This window comes from Xylocopa sonorina, chromosome 18, assembly GCF_050948175.1.
Source record: "Xylocopa sonorina isolate GNS202 chromosome 18, iyXylSono1_principal, whole genome shotgun sequence".
NCBI lineage: Eukaryota > Metazoa > Arthropoda > Insecta > Hymenoptera > Apidae > Xylocopa > Xylocopa sonorina.
The window spans coordinates 4,261,630-4,281,547 of NC_135210.1; the positions used below are offsets into that span (position 1 = coordinate 4,261,630).

The following is a 19,918-nucleotide window of genomic DNA, read 5'->3' on the forward strand; positions in this document are numbered from 1 at the left end:
ACAAGTGCAAAATGAGTTAGCTTCGCGCAGAATGCGTTTTCTATCTTCGAATGTAAGACTTGTATAACGCAGCTTTTTATTTCACTACATTGGTGCATATAATGATGCATAATGAAGGAAATATTACTATTTTATTTTATACAATTAATGTGTTAATTATGAATTATGTTTATATATAATAGTTTTTACATTTTTTTAGATGATATACATTTTTCAGTGGCTTAAAAAGCTTAAAATTTTAATATATTGAAATACTAAATGATTAGTATATTTTTTGATAATTTTGCAATAAAACTACTGACTTCATTTTACATTGATTTATTTTACTTTTTGTGCATTTACTTGTAGCATCCCATTAACAAGATATTAGAGGAAATGTGTAAAAACCATAGAGATTTTTTGTATTTTACAAGATACTAAAACATTTTTACGGTATATTAATAATATTAAGTATTACAATAAATTTAATTTGATGTATTGTATAAGTCATTTAATGCATAGTTTATTTTATTATATTTATGCAAGATAATGGCTACAGAGTTTCTGGACTCCATTAATGTGTCAATGTGTCGCCAAGAAATATGCAATAAAATTAAATGACAAATTACACGAAGTATTGAATTTCAGCTATGTACTTAAATAACTTAAATTAAAAAGTAATTCACATCCTGTGAATACTTTCAATTATATGTATATATATTACTTTATTTACTTAATGTAATGATTTGTCTAAATGCTCTTACGTTTACAAAAAAAAGTCACAATTCTTTTTAGCAATATTACAAGTTATGACTTTTGTTATAGTATAACATAATTTTCTTTGGTTGCGCATTACAATACCTTTCAAACAATTATTTTTAACGCTTGGTTCTCATTAAAAGAAAAATCTTGTAATTCGCCTAACATGAATTGTAATAAAAATAGCTTACTCGAGTGTTTAAATAACCATTGATGGATGCATAGTGAGTGATACGTAGTTTTAGTCTGCACTGCAAGCAGTAGAAAAAACGACGTTCAGTCTTTTGTATATTCGAATGAAATTATACACTTGCTGAGAACGTTCTTTTTTTCTTACATGAATTTACATTAGAAATTATTATTTTATATTTATATTAGAGTGAGAGAGAGAGAGAGAGAGAGAGAGAGAGAGAGAGAGAGAGAGAGAGAGAGAGAGAGAGAAGGCACGCTGGGATTGTTTAGCACTTTTCTCAAAATCTTAACACATGAATAGTTAAGCCCTGAGATCGTTCAACAATTACCCATCTCCTTAGATACTTAAAATATTCAGATTAGACAAAATTAACAAGTCAGAATTATTTTTTCTCTTATCAAATAGCATCTAAAAATTAATTGGAAGACTTCAAGAGAAGAAAAAAGAAACACTAAACGTTATGCTAAATGGTTTAAGTAACATTTTAAAAGATTCTTTTATATCGTTGGACAAACGCCAACTGTAACTTTTCCATAGGCACGTTCAGGGTCTAGATTTACAGGTCTTCTGTCGATGCGGATGTTAGCGATACACCCGACATATTGCGTTTGCGAAGTACTTCCTTGTAATCTCTTCCCAAGCATTGGGTGCCCACCAATAAAAATGGGATGCTTAGGCAAAATTCCCACTATACTTTTACCGCCAACTCCTGGCGGTCCTTTGTGATCCACCGTCAGAATCACGGCATTCTTCTCCTTCACAGCTGTACAAAGAAAACGATGACAGTTTCCTTATTCTCTTCATTATGAAAAAAATGAAAAACTGAAAATCAGTGCTGAGATATTACCTCGAATCTTGTGCCAATTACCATCACATAAAGAGTACGGCTTCGCTGGTTCAAAAGAAGTCTCTATTGAACCCTTTGTTGTGTGAACAAGGAACTTTATGGTTCCGTTAATCATCTCTAGGACTAAGTAGTTTCGTCTTCCATGAACAGATAATAAATGACCAGAAGTCGAACGTGGTTTGATGTCCATTTGAATGTCGACTGCTCTACCATCTCTAAATTTATTCACTAAAATTGAATCGCCCAATTAATGTTCATTTAGACAAACTATCAGCAAGTGTTAGGGTCGATTATTTCATAGTGTACGGTACGTACTTGCTCTGAACAGATTGCTACCATTGCCAGGATAGAAGAATAATCCTGGTTCTACTCGTTTCGAGCATTCTATCACATTTACTTTATTTATGGGCTCACCAACTGGTTGTCCGTTCACCATAAAGTTTCCTAGACACCCGTTGAAGGTTTGGTTTGTCTTCTGCAATTAATCAATCAATTTTCCATCAGGAAGCCGTTCTTAAATACGCATGAACCGAGTAATGTAAATCGTTTAGTTACAATCTTTTGGAGTATTTTGGTGGACATGTCTTGTAGAACTCCTCCCACGTAAAACGGTGGGCTAACATTTATAGTATCCATCGTTCCTTGGGAGTATCCCGTTTCAGGCTCGTTTTCGTCAACAATTAATTCTCCGTAGTTTCCTTGCCTCTTGAATATCACGATATGCCATTCGTCGTCGTTAATTTTATTCTCGCTAACCAACAGAGCCGGTCCACTTCCGCAATCGAACGTGTAATGTACCTTAAGGGCAGCATGAGACAATTAGAAATGATTCTCTCGATTTCTATACGCATACAATGAAAGAAAGAGTTTTTCGACAATAAAACAGACGACCTAAAGTACTTTTTCCTGGGATTAGTCTAGATTCTCTGTAACGTAGATAAGATATTAGGTAGAATAGCAATGCTTTACTTTTCCGTCGCTGATGTACACAGCGATTAAGTTTTGATCAGCCTGATCTGACGTGTAGAAAATGATTCCCTCGTTGGCCATTGTTCTGACGCTTATTTGGAAGTCATAATCATGCTTGTATCTACCGTTCAAAGATCTGTACTCTAGTCTACTGTTTCTCGCAGTGCCTAGGAACAGTAACAATTATTATCATTCTTTGAAATGCAAAATTAAGAGTCATAGACCTCTGGAAAGGTTGAAATCTGAATATTGTTAAAATATACCGAATCGCCAAGCGTATTCCACGTCAGGATCTGCAACCGGATGATATGGTAACTGACATTGATCGACGTACAACGGAGTCGTTCTTTGCGTTGAAGTGGTAGCTTCCGTAGTCATAGGTAATTCATTGCGATAGGTAACGCGCCCTTCCATAATAGGTTCGTCATCATCCGGATATTTTTCCACATCAAAGTCGATGACGTCTAACGAAATTAAGCAAAGGATTGACGATTACATTCATTGTTCGTATCAAGTATTATCATGATCGTAATGCTTACTAGTCTGGGTAGATATTTCGATGTTATCGTCCGGGCTTTCTGTAGGCAGCAGGGGAGGTGGAACATCCGGTTCTGGCTCAGGCACAGCTGGTAAAGCTACGAATTAATGGACGCATATTGAAGTAATACTCTCAGCTTTTAAATTTACCTGGTATTCTAAAAATATTCAAACGGATCAACTTACAAGATGGATCTCCCAGCTTACACTTCCCAAGGAGAGCGTGAGGCCGTTCAGTCGTGTTCGCAAAATTGATAATGACTCCGTTCAACGTTGCATCTCCGATACAACCAATGAACGGGGTCATAGCGCCAGTTTGAGGGATACCAAAGGAATTTGGTAAACCACCAATGTACAAACTACCATAAGGTATGTGCAACTCGGGCGGTTCCACGTTGGAGCTGTAATTTTTGATGTCGTCAATGTCGAGTTTCAGAGACTCGCGCGAGTTCGTGGCTGTAACCACGTGCCACTCGTTGTCGTTGAATTTGATGCCAGTGGAACTTGTTCGTAGTTCCTCGCCCTGGTTGTTAAAGACGAGAACGCCATCGATCAACGAGAGATAGCTAACCACACCTTTCTCGTGATCGGTTACGTAAAAGATCAGGCCATCGTTTGCTAAGGTCTTGAACTTTAAATTTACTTGAAGAGCATTCGCCACGGAGATGTTCTGCCATCTTACGTAGCCGGGTATGTTCTCCTCGAAAGACACCAAGCTTGCAAACTAAGGAGAAAAGAATACAATTCAATTTTTTATGATGATCACAAGTGTAAGCAAGATGAGCTAAAGATATTATAGATTACCCGCACTGGACAGCCAGGGACCACACCAAATGCCTGAATATTGCGTGTTAGATCGACAATGGTATCCAAAATAACCACATCGTCGATACAACCTTCGAATCCTTCACTAGTCACAGGCTCGTACGGGTGTTTAGCATTTGGTGGATATCCACCAAAGTAGATGTTATCCGAGGATACCAACGGCTTGCTGTTTCCTTCCACTGTATTGTTCACCACATTTACACCATCTACCTTTAGTACGCCTGACTTCTTGAATCTGAGTGCTTCCAGAGAATGCCAGTGACCGTCGTTGTACTTGTGCAAGGACCTCAAAGTAGTCTCTCCTTCTCCAAGATCATATTGATAAAGTACGTGGCCGTTCTTCATCTCCAACGAGAGGAACTGTTTACCCTTGCCCATCAGGTATATCAGTCCATCCTCGGCAAACGTTTTGAAGTTCAATTTAATGCTAAACTTCTTGCCGTCCGGCGAGATCTGGAAGTCTTTCTTGTTCAGGATGGCGTATCCGTGTTTGTCGAATCTGTAACCAGTACTTGGTTGGAAGTTGATCAATTTATCTCTCTCCTTCGTTATTTCCTGATTATTTTCGCCGTCAACGAAATTCCAGAAGGAAACTGGCGTGTCCCCTATCACCAGCTCCTCCATTTTACCCTCAAACGAGGACGCAGTCACGGAGCTCTGCATGTTGAAGGAAGATGGGTAGCCACCGATGAACAACTTTGAGTGTTCCTGGTCCACGTTAAATATCGAGTGCCAGCCGGGTAGCACGTGTCCAGTTTCGTAAAGGCGATCTTTGCCTTCTCCGATGTCTTCACGGACAATCAATTTCACGTTCTTCCCTGTCCTGTCGATGATTATCTGACGCCATACGTTGTCCGATACCATCTTATTGCTGATGATTTTCTCTGGTCCCGAGCCCAAATCAACAATCAGTACTGGAAAGCCGCCTTCGATCATCAGAGCCATAAAATCGTGCGACCTGGAGCGCTGTACTTTAGGGTTCTCTTCATTTCCAAGGTAAAGAAGGAAACCGTTAGTGGCATTCGTACTGAAATACAGAGATATCTTAGTTGAGGTGGCCAGCAAAGGAAGATTCTCTGGATTCTTCAATTCGAGAGTGGTGTTCCTGTAGAAAGTTAAACCAACTTTGAAACGATCAGCCAGTTCTCTGGCGTTCGCGATCTTATTCTTCAACGCCTCGATCTTCCTCTGCATATCGTTTCCATTAGTCTCTATCGTCTTCTGATTCTCGTTTAAGCTGTTCAATGACTTTATGATATCTGGTAGATACTTGTCAACGATGTCCAATTGTTTTTTTGCTTGTGATATATCACGAATCGACTCTGAGATATCTTTCGATAGCTGCTTCGCTTTCTTCAAGTCCTCTGGAATTTTATCAACGATGCCATTCATGTTACCAATGGAAAGTTTGATGTTCTCCTCCACATCGGCAACTTGATCAATAGCCTCTTGAGCCATTGTCGAGGAAGGGAATTGGATACTGTCAAGAATCTTTTCAATGTTATCCAGTAACCTCTTGTTGTAAATATTCTGATTAGATATGCTGGCGGTATCCCTTTGAGCGTTGTCCAAGTCTTCTTCAGGTTTCCCCACTGTTTTCGCAAGAGTATTCTTCGCAGACTCCAACAGATGCAAGGACGCATCGAGCGAATTCACCACTCTCTGCTTGATACCATCCGACAGAGCAGTAGTGTTGTTTGTCGCGTCAGTGGCGTTCACTGCGGCTTCGCGTGCAGCCTCAATTGCGGTCCCGATATTCCGATAAGCAGAAACTGCTTTCACAGCGTCAGTGTTCCTCGTGTCGGTCAAAAGACTATCCAGATTCAAGGACTGATTGTAAAGAGAATCGGCGTATCTACTTGCATTCTGAACTGGAATTACCAGTTCCGTCAGCATTTGCTCACGTTGCTGAATCGTGTCGTTCAACGTCGTCATGGCACTGTCTACCATGTTCTCCTCCAACATTTCCATGTTCTGATTCACTTCGTTGAGATACTGACTAGCGTTTGCGATTAATTCCTTTCCGGCCAGTAGATCTTCTTTTGCTTCTGCCGTGGCGTTCTTCACCAGATCAAAGTTTCCAGTCTCGGCTGCGATTCTATTCTCCTGGTTCAATCTGTCGACCAGGATGGCCACTTCTTGAGCTTTCCATGTGATCTCGAGAAGATCGTCCATTTTGCTTGTCACGTTTTTAATTTTGTTGCTAAGATTATCCGCAACGTTCGACAAGCTGCTAACTGGCGCGTTGTATTTGTGCATTTCTGAAACGAGAATGTTAGCCTGATCCGCTTGATCCAGAGCACGATCCCGGAAACTTACGAACGATACCTCCTGAATATTTTTCAGAATGTCTGTAGCCTCTTTCAAAGCGTTCTCCACTTTGGCGCTGGTGCCCAGCTCGATGTTCAAAGCCAACGATTCCACTTCGGAAACAGTCGATTTGACTAGATTTATCTCTTTCATCACATCAGCCTCCAGCAAGTTCATATCCTTCAATGTGTTTTGCGCTGCTTGCTTCCATTTCACGCTGTCCTCCGCTGTGAAATCGATCTCGCGTTTCTGATTCGCCACCTCCAGCTCTAGTCGCCTCACTTCCTGTTGTAGTGGCAAGAAATTTACGCTGCTAGGATCCAAAAGCTTCACAGTGGGATACAGATCGTTCACCGTGTCGTTGATAAACTTCAGCCTCTGATGTGTGAAGTAACTCTCGGCTACAGTGTTGAACTCCCCGAAAACGGGGTCCAACAATAGCGACAGTTCATCCGTGACGTCTAATAAGTTACCTGTGCAAGAGTCACAGGTGAAACAGCCTTGCCCAGGAATCAATACGTTTCTATACGGGCAATGATCGCATTTCTCTCCAATAACACCTGGCAGGCAACTGCACTGTCCAGTAGTTGTGTTGCAAGACACCCCAACGGAGTATCCGGTGTTGCATTCGCAAGAGGTGCACCCTTCCGGACCATAATTCCAATATCCTGGAATACATTGGTCGCATCTACGCCCAGTGACGCCGGGTTTACATTTACATTGACCTGTCATATCGTCGCATCGAGTGCTCTCAGAGGCAAGTCCGCAATCGCAAGGCTTGCAGCCATCGCACGTCTCGTAGCCGTAATGGTCATCCGCGCAGCGGTCGCATTGCTCTCCGATCACGTTCTCGCGACAGAAGCATTGGCCTGTGTAACTGTCGCAGTGCTCCATCCCGCACTCCTCGCACATGCAGCTGCGACAGTCTTTCCTTTGGATGGCATCACCGAAGAATCCTGGGGCGCAAAGGTTGCAAGCCTCCCCGTATGTGTTGTTCAAGCAGTGCAGACACTCGCCGGTTATAGAATCGCAGGAGCCAACCTGATTGGTGTCGATATTGCCGGAACACTCGCAGGGTTTACAGTAATCCCCGTAAACTTCGGGGTTTCCGTAGTAACCCGAGGCGCAGACCTCGCAGCGTGCGCCGTAGTAGCCGGGAAGGCAGTCGCAACTTATCTTATTACCTTTCTCGTTCACCTCACAGCCGGTGGCGAAATTGTTGGACATAATGGGCAGGGGACAGGCGCAGATATGACAGTCGATGGCGGTCCCTCCGGTCGCGTTGCCGTAGTAGCCGGCTTCGCAGAACTCACAGTGGTCTCCCGTAGTGCCGTTCTTACAGTCCTGAAATAAGAAGGTTGCTCGATGGTTGTGGACTTTACGTTTTCTAATTTGAACACAACGAAAGAATGAATATTGGTAAGAATGCCTACCAAACATATTCCAGTCTCAACGTCGCAGGTATCTGAGTGACCATTGCACTCGCAACGGACACAGTAGCCTCCATGGGGGCCAGACTCCACTCTGTAATATCCTGAAGCGCATTCCTCGCACGAGAGTCCTTGATAATTCGATGGACATTGGCATTGTTCGACGCTACTAGCTGGAACGCTGTATTGAGGTGAGTAAGTCTCCGTAGCCACATCCAGGGTCACGTATGACAACGAGGCTGCTATACTGGGAGTCCAATAGGTAGCTCGAATGAATATCCCTTGAAGATTCTCGAGCACAACCATCAACTGCTCTCTGGTGGCGCTAAGACGATTATGGGTCAAGAAGTTTGTTTCTATTAGTTCTAAGGATGCTTGGAAATTCGTGAATGATGGTGGTTGCTCGTCAGCGTAATGGTAAAGCGTTGTGTCGACACCTTGAAGAATCACATCAGGCGCACTAACGGCGTTGCCAAATGGACCGGTGCTATAATAAACAGTGTAATTCAGGAATCCTCCATAGGAAGTCAACTGTTTGCCCAGATACGTCTCTGGCGCGGAGAAGTAAACGATGTTCTCGAACGTGTCGTTGTTCGTCAAACTGATTGCAATACTCGTCAGATTAAACTCTTGCGGGACCGTGGTCAAGCACGTTACATTTCCACCCTTCTCAGTGATCAAAGTCCAGTTGGTCAAATCAGATATATGGATCCTGTACAAATTCGCAGACACGCATCTGGTGGTCTTCCCAAAGCAGAAGCACTTGGTGCAACCCTCTTCGTTGTTCTCCTGAATGTTAAACGTACCCTCTTTGCACACGTCGCAAGCTAATCCTTGAACATTCTCCTTGCAGAAGCATTCAGCTGTGTATTGGTCACAAATATCTACAGTAGTTCCCCTAATGTCGCAGTCACATTTCTCGCAATGAGGGAATTGAGAGTAGCCAGGCTCGCATTTGTCGCATTGTCTGCCTACCACGTTCTCCTTGCACCTGCAACTACCGTTGAAAAGATCGCATTGAAGATCGTTGTCGATTACACCTAACGGTGAACAGTTGCATTCTTCGCAACCGATGATCGGGTGGAAGCCGTAAGTACCGACTTCGCACTGGTCGCAGCGTTCGCCGGTGACTCTGGACGGGCAACTGCAAGCACCTGTCTCTGGCTCGCAAAGGGCCGTACTGGGACAGTTGCATGGTCTACAATTGGGAAAACCATAGAATCCTGTTTTACATATCTCACAACGTCTTCCGATAATGTTGGGTCTACACGGGCATTGTCCGCCGAATTTCTCGCATTTGAAATGTATAGTTCCATCGATGTCGCAGTTACACGGCAAAGCGCGGTTGTTGTAGTTAGCCGTCAGAGAGAAGATCGAATCGCGACAGAAGCCTTCCTCGGTGATATTAATATGAAAGTGATTGTAGCCACACTTCTTGATGAACTCCTTCGTCTGATCGAACTGGATCTTCTTTAAGACCTTCTCGTTGTATTGATCCCTTGGTATAACTAGAATGTAGTCAAGCCAAATACCGTTATCAGCGTTCTCCTTAAAGGTGATCATGAAATTCTCAATCAGCTGGAACCTAGTGTTACCGTCGACCTGCTTTACCATACTGCGACATCCACTATTGCTAGGACAATGGGGAACGGACATTTTTGCTTCGTAGAATTTGCCATTTTGTACTAATACATCAAGCTCGTATCCAGGATAATCCGGTTGGTAATACTGCACGACGAATGTATAATCACCAGGTTGCGCGACTTTAGCGTGGATATCTACCATTGTATTTCTGCCATCGAGGTAAATTAATTTGGTATTATTATCGTAGATACCATAAGGTTTGTTTTCGGCCTCAGTAATTGTGCTGCTGGTCTCGAACTCGATTTTCTTGGCGTCTGCTGCTCCTGGGAATTGCCCTTTCACGCATTTACCATCTTTCCTGACGCATATCGATTTTGGTTTAACATAGTCCAAGGACCACTGATGATAAGGAATTGCTACGACAGAGTCAATGGCAAAATTTGAATTCGGCTCGCCGGTTAAAATTAAACTGATGTAATTTGAAGTGAAATTGATTGTGGCAACCCTTCCATAGATATCAGTCACTACCTGTCTGCAAATACTGGTGTACTTGCAAGGATAAAGAGTAGCTATTCCTTTACCAACGGTGTTAGCCTTTATGAGAAGAGTTGACGTGCTGTTTTGATCCCTAGGAGTTACGTAGGTTACCAGTAGAACGTGAGGGCCTGGCTTCGAAATTCTTAGGTTGAAATGTATTTCCTCCTGTTGGCTATTAATCAATGGGATTTCGTCCCTGCCAATCTCTTGCAGGACGTCTTTGTCCGTGAAATATTCATTCAGAAGGATCCTGACATTATTCTTGTTCAAAAATCCTCCAGCCCCGTGAACAGAATCGAATCTGGTCAAGTTAGGATAACCGAAGTGTCTGCAGAGTTCCTTGTAACCAACCTCGCAAGGAATATTTACGTCCTGGGTTAGAATGGTCCCTTCATAATATTCGGATGGAAGAAGTACGAAGTAATCAAGGAAAAGGCTTTTTTTGGTAGCAATGCTGATAGACCAATGTCCTGGATTCATCACCATGGGCGAAGGTAGATTACCGTGAGGTCCTGCGACAGTCACAAATGATGGTTTCACGGTTGGCTTGAAGTTAACTTTGAATTCTTGTTCCACCTCCGATGGATTTTCAGGAGTGATGATAATCGTGCCAAGGATTGGCTCATTGTTTGGATTTACGTATCTTAAGACCATTCGATAGAGGGACGATTTCTGAATGTTAACATTCAGAATGATCTTATCCTGAAGAGCGGAAAATACCGCGTATCCCTTCCAACTGTATCCTGGAAAGTGCTCTTCGGTAAAACCGTAACGAACAGGGCTGTTGCTAGGCGTTCTTCCATCTTCCGCTTCGTATTGAAATTGATGAAGTGTCGGGAAATAATGAGCTTTCAGGGGTTCTTTGCAGGTGCGCCCAGTGACACGTGGCTGACAGTGACACTGACCCGTTAACTTGTCGCACACAGGGTTGATCGAACCACCGACGTCACAACCACAATCTGAGGGATACGTTTATACAATTGTAATGATTGAAATAACTTTTAAAAATGGTGCATCGTATGTGAATCACGTACCAGTACAACCAAAAACATTGCTGTCTTGAAGATTATACGTTCCATCCACACATTGATTGCAGCTTCTATCGGTTACTCCCGGTTTACAGATGCACTGACCTGTCTTCACATCGCACTCGCCGATATTTCCAATTACACCGGGTATATTGCAATGACATTCTTCACAACCTTGAGGATTACTAGGCTGTAAATTCCAGTAGAGCGGCTTACATTGATTACAGATTCTCCCCTCGACGCGGTCCTTGCATTGACAAAGTTCGCCGGCAGGCAAGGAGCCACATCCTTGGAAGGTTTCCACAACACCTGTTGGGTCACAATTGCAACCCTCGCAAGTGGGGAAATTGTAGAAGCCTTCTTTACATTGGTTACACCTGGCGCCGTCAAAATTCTCTCTGCATTGGCATTTGCCCTCCGCATCGCAAGATGCTCCAATCGATCCATGACTATCACAGTTGCAAGCTGAACAATTAATATAATATTATATTAGCACCAAGAATCGGAAGACCATTGTGATGTTACTTGCGCCGCGCGACATTATATATTTATATTATTTATAGATAATATATGTACGCTGTGTGCTTACTATGACAAAGTTGTGTCGTCGGGATGTATATTTCAATAGTTTTATTGTAATTTCTTGTATATTTCAATAGTTTTACTGTAATTTTTTATATATTTCAGTAGTTTTATTGTAAGTTCTTATATATTTCAGCAGTTTTATTGCAATTTCTTGTATATTTCAGTAATTTTATTATAATTTATTCTATATTTCCCGCTTTAGAGGTAAGAGAGAGAAAGATATATAAGGAAGCTGTAAGAAAGAGTGAGACAGATGTTGAGGACCCTCCTCTAGAACCCCTGGCGCCATCTCTGCGAAAAGTGCTCAAACTGGTCGCTCAGCATTATCGACAGCGAAGTAAACTACTAAAACACCAGCGCCATCTTTGCGGAAAATACTGAAACTAATACCTAAATAGTTCCAGCAAGTCTCCAAGAGATGGCGCCAGTAGTTCTTGAGTAGTTTACTTCGCTGTCGATAATGCTGAGCGACCAGTTTGAGCACTTTTCGCAGAGATGGCGCCAGGGGTTCTAGAGGAGGGTCCTCAACATCTGTCTCACTCTTTCTTACAGCTTCCTTATATATCTTTCTCTCTCTTACCTCTAAAGCGGGAAATATAGAATAAATTATAATAAAATTACTGAAATATACAAGAAATTGCAATAAAACTGCTGAAATATATAAGAACTTACAATAAAACTACTGAAATATATAAAAAATTACAGTAAAACTATTGAAATATACAAGAAATTACAATAAAACTATTGAAATATACATCCCGACGACACAACTTTGTCACAGTAAGCACACAGCGTATATATACTATCTATAAATAATATAATATAATATCGCGCGGCGCAAGTAGCATCACAGTGCTTTTATTGTGACAAATTTGTGTTGTCGGGGTAGCTATAAATAAAATCTGGTGTACCTAGACATTCAGGATACATATAATAGCCGGGGCTGCATTGTCCGCACGTCTTCCCGGCAAAATTAGATAGACAAGAGCATTTTCCAGTGACGTCACAGCTGATAGATGGTGATCCTAGCAAACTGCAATTGCAGGGTCTGCAATTTGGGTACCCGTAATACCCGCTGATGCACTGATCACATCTAGGACCACCATATCCTTCTTTGCATAGACAAGATCCGTCTGATTTGTCACAAACTCCAGGCACAGTTCCGCGGGTATCACAGTTGCAGACTGAATATAAACATAATTAAGCGATATGCATATTTTTTTACTCAAAGATCATAATGTTGGTGATTAATTGAGTGAATTTGGTACTTACATGTACAATTAGGGTAGTTGTAGTAACCATCTTCGCAAATATCACACGTTCTTCCACCGTAGTTATTTTTACAAGTGCAGTTACCAGAAATCACGTCGCAGATGTCATTGAGAGAACCCGAGGGATTGCATTTACAGGCTGTGCATCGCGTAATTCATTATAATACAGACAGTATTGATCATACCATTGATTATGAGTAAATATGTTGCTTACGTAAACATTCTGGGAAATTATAATAGCGTTCAGCGCATAGATCGCAGTAATGACCAGCGTAGTTCAATTTGCAGGGGCAAGATCCATCGATCGCTTTGCAGTGATCTCCACTGGTCCCATTTCGATGGCATTGGCAAGGGATGCAATTTGGATATCCATAATATCCGAAGCTGCAACTATCGCAATCGGGCCCGGTGTATTCCTTTCGACATTCGCATTTACCAGTGCCGTCCGCACAATTTCCGGTCGAGTAAAAGACATCGCATTGACACGCTGATGAGAATTAAAAAATCATGAGAGGCGATACGCAGTGTAAATGATCTTAAAGTAGCACTACGCTTCAGAATGTTAATGAACTTACGTTGGCAAACATCAGTCGCGTTCAAAGGCTTATCTCGTGGCCTGTAGAACTTTTCCATGCAGCGATTACAGTTGATTCCTTCCGTGTTGTCCCTACAATTCATACACACACCACCACCCTCGTAGTTACCATGGATATCCAGGGACAAGTGTTTCTCGTCCACTTCCGGGTCATATATACACTCGTCCGAATGGCCAAAGCAGTTGCATGCTGAACAAGCGAAAGTTTCCGATTTTATACAATGTACCATGGAGGTGTAAAAGGTAAAGCAATCGTATAGAAAACATAAGAGTAATTCCTACGTTCGCATGTGAACTTCTTCACCGCTGTGGACAACCGCCACTTCTTCTGTTCAAATCCTTTGCAGCAGGTTGCGCATTGTGGACCGCAAGTGTTATGTTGACATCTGCAAACAAGTTTGTTCGGCATCTTTGGGTCCAAAATGTCGCAAGTATCCGCGTGGCCATTGCACATACACCGACCACCGATACTGATATCTTTGATGGAGTAAAAGTACTAAAATATAACAACCAAAGCAGTATAAATAACGTATACATAAATTATATAAATTATATGATAAAAATCCCATCAATTTCAAAGACGCTTACTCTCCTGGTCACAGTAGGATCTTGTCGCACCAGCGACATCAAATGTCCCAATAAGTTCTTTGTTCTTAAGAAACGGAAGCGAACGTTCGTTGCTCTCGTCCATTCTTGCAGTAAAGTAGAATTGAAGTAATGCTTGGCGGATGGACGATTATTTAGAATTGAAATGGGTATTTCACCACCCTCCAGCGGTACGATCTGGGAATATTCTGTGGTACAAATGACGCTGTCGTCTCTGGTGATCGCTTTAGAGCTGTTCACGCCGAAGTACGTTAAACAATCGTTGGCCGTGTCCGAGAAGTACTGCCAGGGGGACCATGTCTTTCCATAATCTTTTGATTTCTCAAGTGCCCAGAGTCCTGGTCTTGGAGAGTTTGCCATTTTCATGTAAACGTACGCCACATGGAACTCCTATGAAACACATTTCTTAGTTCCCGTAACTTCCTTCTTCAATCGCCAAAAATAATTATTGTATGTTTAACTTTATAATTTATAGATATTCATAAATATTTCTGCATAATTTACTTTACAAAATAGAATTTTGCTGGCTCGTACTGAGCCCTAATTTGTAGAATGCGGCTCTTAAATTTCGTGCATGGGACCACCCTTCTCACATCACGGATATACAGCATGAAAACATAAGGCAAAAAGCAAGAACCGACGAGCACATGTGTCGGCCTTGTGCTTTCAGAACATCAAGTTCGTGTCTCCCTACAGAATTCCCGGACATGTGGTCGGGAGTGCACAAGAGGAAAAGAGGCGTAAATGAGTCCTTCTGAGAAGTTGTTTAGCGAAAAGACAATAATCTCAGGCCTGCAACAAGAACTTGCACCTTCCATTTTATGACTTTTAGTACAAAAACAATGGAAAATGCAAAATTTTCTATCATTTTTCCTACTAACTTATTCATGGCTATTGGTCTTCATTTTTCTTAGTTTTTTTTTACACGTATGAATACGAAATTAAAGATAGGGTTCTTGATTGATTTGCAACTGAGGTACTGACTATTGGCTCGATTAAACGAACGCCAAGAATATCTATGCACAGCACCATATAACCCGCTACCTAAAACCTGTGTTTTCTATTATCCTCCGGAAGTGATGCGATGATAATTCTTTCCCGCGTTGCAGGAAAACGCCTACCACGCGATAAGGCAATTTGTTACAGATAAAATGTGTTTCGTGGCATTGTTTCCTGCTGCTGTTAATTTTCGCCCTTTCTCCCTGTCCACTCATTCTTACGCACCAAATAATTGTCACTTAGTCGAAGAATGAACAAATGAAATAACTGTTAAGATACATTTCCTTCAACGTCTTTTATCTCTATCTTCTATCGAGGACTGTAGCTCGCATAGCTTTTACAACTTACTTGTCCAAAATTGATCGTCAGATTCACTTCATTGTACTTCATTCCCCTGGAGAGTGGTGGCGATTGCCACCAGGTTTCCATTCCATCGACTGCGTACTCCGGTGGATGCCTCTTTTCCGGGTTGTCCGGATCGCAGTAATCGCATACCTGTGTGCAGTAGCAATGTCTTAGATTTCATTTTTAAGAGAAGACACATAAGAGTCTCACATAAGAGTGTAGAGCAGAGATCGGATCGAAACAAATATCGTGGTACGTAAATTTTATTTTCTACTTCACCACGTGAAACACTAGTGCTAGAATTAATTAAACGAATGGTATCAACGAAAGTTTCTACAAATGTATATCGAGTTATTTTCCAAAGAATCTTTGTGGAACACTCGTGTCAATTTGGCCGGTTGGAATTTGAAAAGACAAGATGGTCAAGTGTTATCAAGGGGTCACCCTTATCAGGGGCTCCTTATCGGGCTTCTCACTTCTAGTCTACATGATTTTCTTTCACCCGCACAAGTAGATACATGCGATACTCGATCGACTATTCGAGAGTTTTTGGATTTACGAATCGTCCAATAATATCAATGGCTATACAACTAGTGAGAGAAGAAAGTTTGTCCGCTAAAAGAAACGAACTTATAAAGGCACGCTTGAAGAGGAACGAGTTGCAATTAATCGAATATCAATCGTTTCAAGTATCACGCGATTGCAAAATCGGTCATTTAATTTATTATTTCCTGTTTACTTAAAGGGGGCTCGGTTCCGCGATACGTTACTACTGAAAAACATAAAATGATTAATTCTAGATAATAAAAGAAATTTTTTCATTAATTGTTAACGTAAATTGGTTCAATGGAAAGTTAATGATTTAAGAAGAAAAAGGGAGGAGCTTATAATATCCATTAGAAACGACCTGCCGATGTTCTTTGTTCTGATTTCTGCCTAAGCTGTTCTCACGTCAATATCCAGGGATAATTTTCCATGAAGAAAGCTACGATTATCCTCTCGGATTACCATGGGTAATCTGCATCTAGCATTACGCACTGCAGGATACATCTTCCTTTTTAGAAGAGATTAAATGCAACGTATGACAATTGAATTCATAGAATGCCTTTGCAGAAAATGTATTTTCAGAACTATATGTTGTCGACTATTGTCGTTTATAAAGTAGCTCTCTTGTTTATCTATACAGTGAGTTAAAATACTATTGAATATCTTTATCAGATTGCATTCCTTAATTTCAGAGAAAGTTTTGCACAAATTTATTAACATGCAATTACAAGACGGCCCCAAGAGGAAAGAATCGAATTGTAACACGACTCGTGTCGATTGCAGATACTATTAGCAAGTTGATTAATGAAAGCGGTTCTTTTACGTATGATTTCATTCATGCTTGTTTATATAAGCGATTAGTACAAACTTCTCTTATCGTAACTCAAAGAGCGATATTACATACAAGTACATGTACCAACAGTTATATTAGGATGACATATAAAGGAGGAAAAGCATCGTTAGGTTACATTTAAAATTTAAATTGTACGTATATACATACATCCATTGATTATAAATTCTCTTTTATCGTTTGTATACGTTCGTGCGTACCGCTACAAAAAAAGGAAAGGAAGTGGTTGAAGAAACGGCCGCTTCTGTGAAGATTGATAAACTTTTGGTCTGAAAGGACCAAAGATAAAAGTTGGTTGGAGACCATACTAGTGGCTACTTCAAACGATTTAGAGCAATCGGCAGGCTTTTACAAATGAATATAAAATACACTCGAAACTTCCCATTTAGCTTTTTCACTGTACTTTCTTAGCGCTGATCGGCAGTGATCTTTCATTCAAATTAACAACACTATCAACCAAGTAATGAAGAAGAAGAAAGCATTGATTGTTCCTTAGCTGAAAACATAAAAAATAAACGGAACAATCCAGAGGTATACCCACCTGACCCTGTATAAGATTAATGTCCTCGTGTTGGTCTGCATTCGCGCCTACGAGCTTGCAGTAAAGCTCTGGACCGGGGGTGTCGACGCCACACGTGGCCGACGCGATGATCTCCTTGCCCTCAGCTAAATTGAAGTACGGCGGCGTCAGGATTTCGTTTCTTGTTTGGTGGACCAGCAAGCTGGCCAATGAAACGACCAGCAACCACCTCGCCATCCTGACAGTGGATAGATCGACCCCGCCACCGTCGGCACTTCTGGTAGCTCGTCCTTTAACGTTGTTAACGGCGTGTCCTCTCGAGAATATCACGGCCCCTTCTCCCCTTCCTTTCTTCTGTTTTTTCTTATCCCCCCCTTATTCCTTTCTCTCTCTCTCTCTCTCTCTCTCTCTCTCTCTCTCTCTCGTTCGCTCTTCAATAGAATGCAACGAGCGAGATGCGGAGATGCCGATGATGCCTGAGCGGCTTCTCGGTGTAGACTGACAGGCCGCAGAGGTCATCGAGGACCGACAGCCAGTGGTACAGGGACGGTGCGGGGGTGCCGAGTGGCTGGCCGCTAGAAGGATGGTCACCACACACTTTGAAGCCATATGCCATTCCGTACCCCCACATACACATGCGTGTCGTTTTTTGCTCGATGGAACGGACCATTGTCTATTTCTCTCTGTCGATCCATTCGAACCGCCTTGCTTCAATCGTCATTCTCTCAATCCCTCTCTCACTCTCACTCTCACTCTCTCTTTCTCTCTCTCCCTCTCTCTCTCTCTCGTTTTCTCTGTCGCTGCCGGGACTATTCACGAGCAAATGTGCGAGTAGCGATTTTGAGATGTTATGATAGATGCATAGGAATCATCGAGTCAGTCGGAAATATACACGGTTCTCTTACACGCACAATGTTGGAGGTTGCTGTTTTGGAAAAGATGTGAACGATTAACGATTCCTCTTTCAGGAAGAATTATTTCTATAATGTTAGTTAAAAGTACCTGGCACAGATGGGCAAATGATGCACGCGATTCGGAAGGAAATTGTGAATGGAATTATGGATGTTTGTGATCCACGATTTGCGTTTGATCCATTGATAAAATTTTTTATTCGCTGCAAGCGTTCGTCTATGTACAATATCTCATTGCTGTGGAACGTTATCAAGAATTAGCTTACATTTCGTATATAAGCATTGCTCTTTGTAGTTAAGTATTGAGCAGAAAAAAGAATTCGATGGCACGTTTCCGACTAGATTTATTGTCGTAAGAAGACAGTTCCGAACCGCTTAATCTTGCTTCACTCGGTTCCACCTATAGTATATAGCACAGCACATAATACTGAAGCTTAACATCGTGGAAATAATGAAGTTTCCTAGTAGTAAAATATCTGCCGAATCCATCCATATAGTAAATACTCTCGCTGTGAACAGAAAGCAACGTTTTATTGAAAATGTTCAAAAAAATTTCTACAACGTTTATGGGCCCACTTACTTAAATTAGTAAACGCGGAGATAAACCAAGTAACTGGCGATACTGATTCCGCATTTTTCGCTCGAAAAATTGCTAGCAGTTGAATGACTTTACTTGAGACGGAAATAGGTGTGCACAGTGGCTGTAAATCAACCGAAAAGTTAAATAATTATTGTACAGACATGAGGTAACTTTCTTTTGCAATTTATCATTAATTAATTAACTAACCGCTAAAATCGTAAGAACGACTTTTGGAATAAGTTGCATTGCAAAAGAAATGCTTATGGTACAGTATAATATTAAGCCTAGAATTGAAAATCTATGCAATTTATTCAAATACTTTAGAACTAGAAAAATCAAAACATATTCCTGCAGTAGAATGATAGGGTATTCCAAATAAGAGAGTATTGAGTAACCATTTGTGTAATTGTAACTAGTCATTATTGTATAGCTGTAAAAAACAAATTATTATGAACAATTTAGTTTTGTAAAAAATATGAAAATTATATTAAGAAAAAAAAAGGATTTTTTGGTTGAATCAAATTTCATGAGACTGAAGTGTAAGATACACTATTAACTTACCTTATTAATTCTAGCAAAATACCTACAAGTGATATTTGATCAGCTGATTTAGCACTTAATAAATGTAAAATTTGAGGAATTTTTAATATGAAACACATGCCTATTGTTATAAGGCTTAGAAAATCTGCTAACTGTTGGAGTACCATCTTCTCAACTATTTATATATTTTAATTCTTCTATGTACCTGCAATTATATATTAATATATAATATAATTTCAATTGTGTGTGCATTAAAAATTTCTTTTTCTATTGTATAATTTAATTTCATCAAAATATAATAGGTATGTAAGTAAGTAATATGCAATTATGGAACAGAAAAAACTATGAAATTTTCAATTACACTTTGTATGTTAGAAAATGTCACGTCCATTTAATGCTGACATACGTATTATCTTTGACTGTGTTATTAGTTACGACCACATTAATAAACGTTCACGTACACCAATGACATTTTCTCGTAACATGTGTTTTACATTTACATAATTATAGTTGCAAAAAATATAAATAAATAATGGATTAGAACTCATAACTATTGGTCAAAGGAATGTCAG

General features: G+C 40.8%; 2 protein-coding genes across 2 annotated transcripts; both read right to left on the reverse strand.

Moving 5' to 3' along the window:
• Positions 1–1,330: 1,330 nt before the first annotated feature.
• Positions 1,331–17,671, reverse strand: Lana (laminin subunit alpha). Its single transcript, XM_076908474.1, has 19 exons — positions 17,337–17,671; positions 15,403–15,549; positions 14,038–14,445; positions 13,732–13,945; positions 13,430–13,639; positions 13,069–13,341; positions 12,856–12,993; positions 12,495–12,767; positions 11,005–11,463; positions 7,853–10,929; positions 4,089–7,763; positions 3,471–4,008; positions 3,287–3,382; positions 3,011–3,211; positions 2,748–2,914; positions 2,334–2,576; positions 2,094–2,253; positions 1,779–2,006; positions 1,331–1,694 (listed from the first exon to the last, which is right to left on the reverse strand). The coding sequence occupies exons 1-19, from the start codon at positions 17,550–17,552 to the stop codon at positions 1,429–1,431; spliced, it is 10,989 nt and encodes a 3,662-aa protein (XP_076764589.1). The 5' UTR covers positions 17,553–17,671; the 3' UTR covers positions 1,331–1,428.
• Positions 17,672–18,406: 735 nt separating this feature from the next.
• LOC143431600 (solute carrier family 66 member 3) lies at positions 18,407–19,838 on the reverse strand. Its single transcript, XM_076908468.1, has 5 exons — positions 19,708–19,838; positions 19,368–19,551; positions 19,014–19,236; positions 18,807–18,927; positions 18,407–18,735 (listed from the first exon to the last, which is right to left on the reverse strand). The coding sequence occupies exons 2-5, from the start codon at positions 19,511–19,513 to the stop codon at positions 18,602–18,604; spliced, it is 624 nt and encodes a 207-aa protein (XP_076764583.1). The 5' UTR covers positions 19,514–19,551; positions 19,708–19,838; the 3' UTR covers positions 18,407–18,601.
• Between the last annotated feature and the right edge of the window lie 80 nt (positions 19,839–19,918).

Excerpts from the sequence above, each read along its gene's own strand:
- Lana (XM_076908474.1), bottom strand. The coding sequence starts at position 17,552 with ATGGCGAGGTGGTTGCTGGTCGTTTCATTGGCCAGCTTGCTGGTCCAC. Across the intron at positions 7,764-7,852 it reads TTGAGACTGGAATATGTTTG|GACTGTAAGAACGGCACTAC; the intron begins GTAGGCATTCTT and ends TTCTTATTTCAG. Across the intron at positions 2,915-3,010 it reads GGAATACGCTTGGCGATTCG|GCACTGCGAGAAACAGTAGA; the intron begins GTATATTTTAAC and ends TACTGTTCCTAG.
- LOC143431600 (XM_076908468.1), bottom strand. The coding sequence starts at position 19,513 with ATGGTACTCCAACAGTTAGCAGATTTTCTAAGCCTTATAACAATAGGC. Across the intron at positions 19,237-19,367 it reads ATTTTGCTAGAATTAATAAG|CTATACAATAATGACTAGTT; the intron begins GTAAGTTAATAG and ends TGTTTTTTACAG. Across the intron at positions 18,736-18,806 it reads CTCCGCGTTTACTAATTTAA|CGAGAGTATTTACTATATGG; the intron begins GTAAGTGGGCCC and ends TTCTGTTCACAG.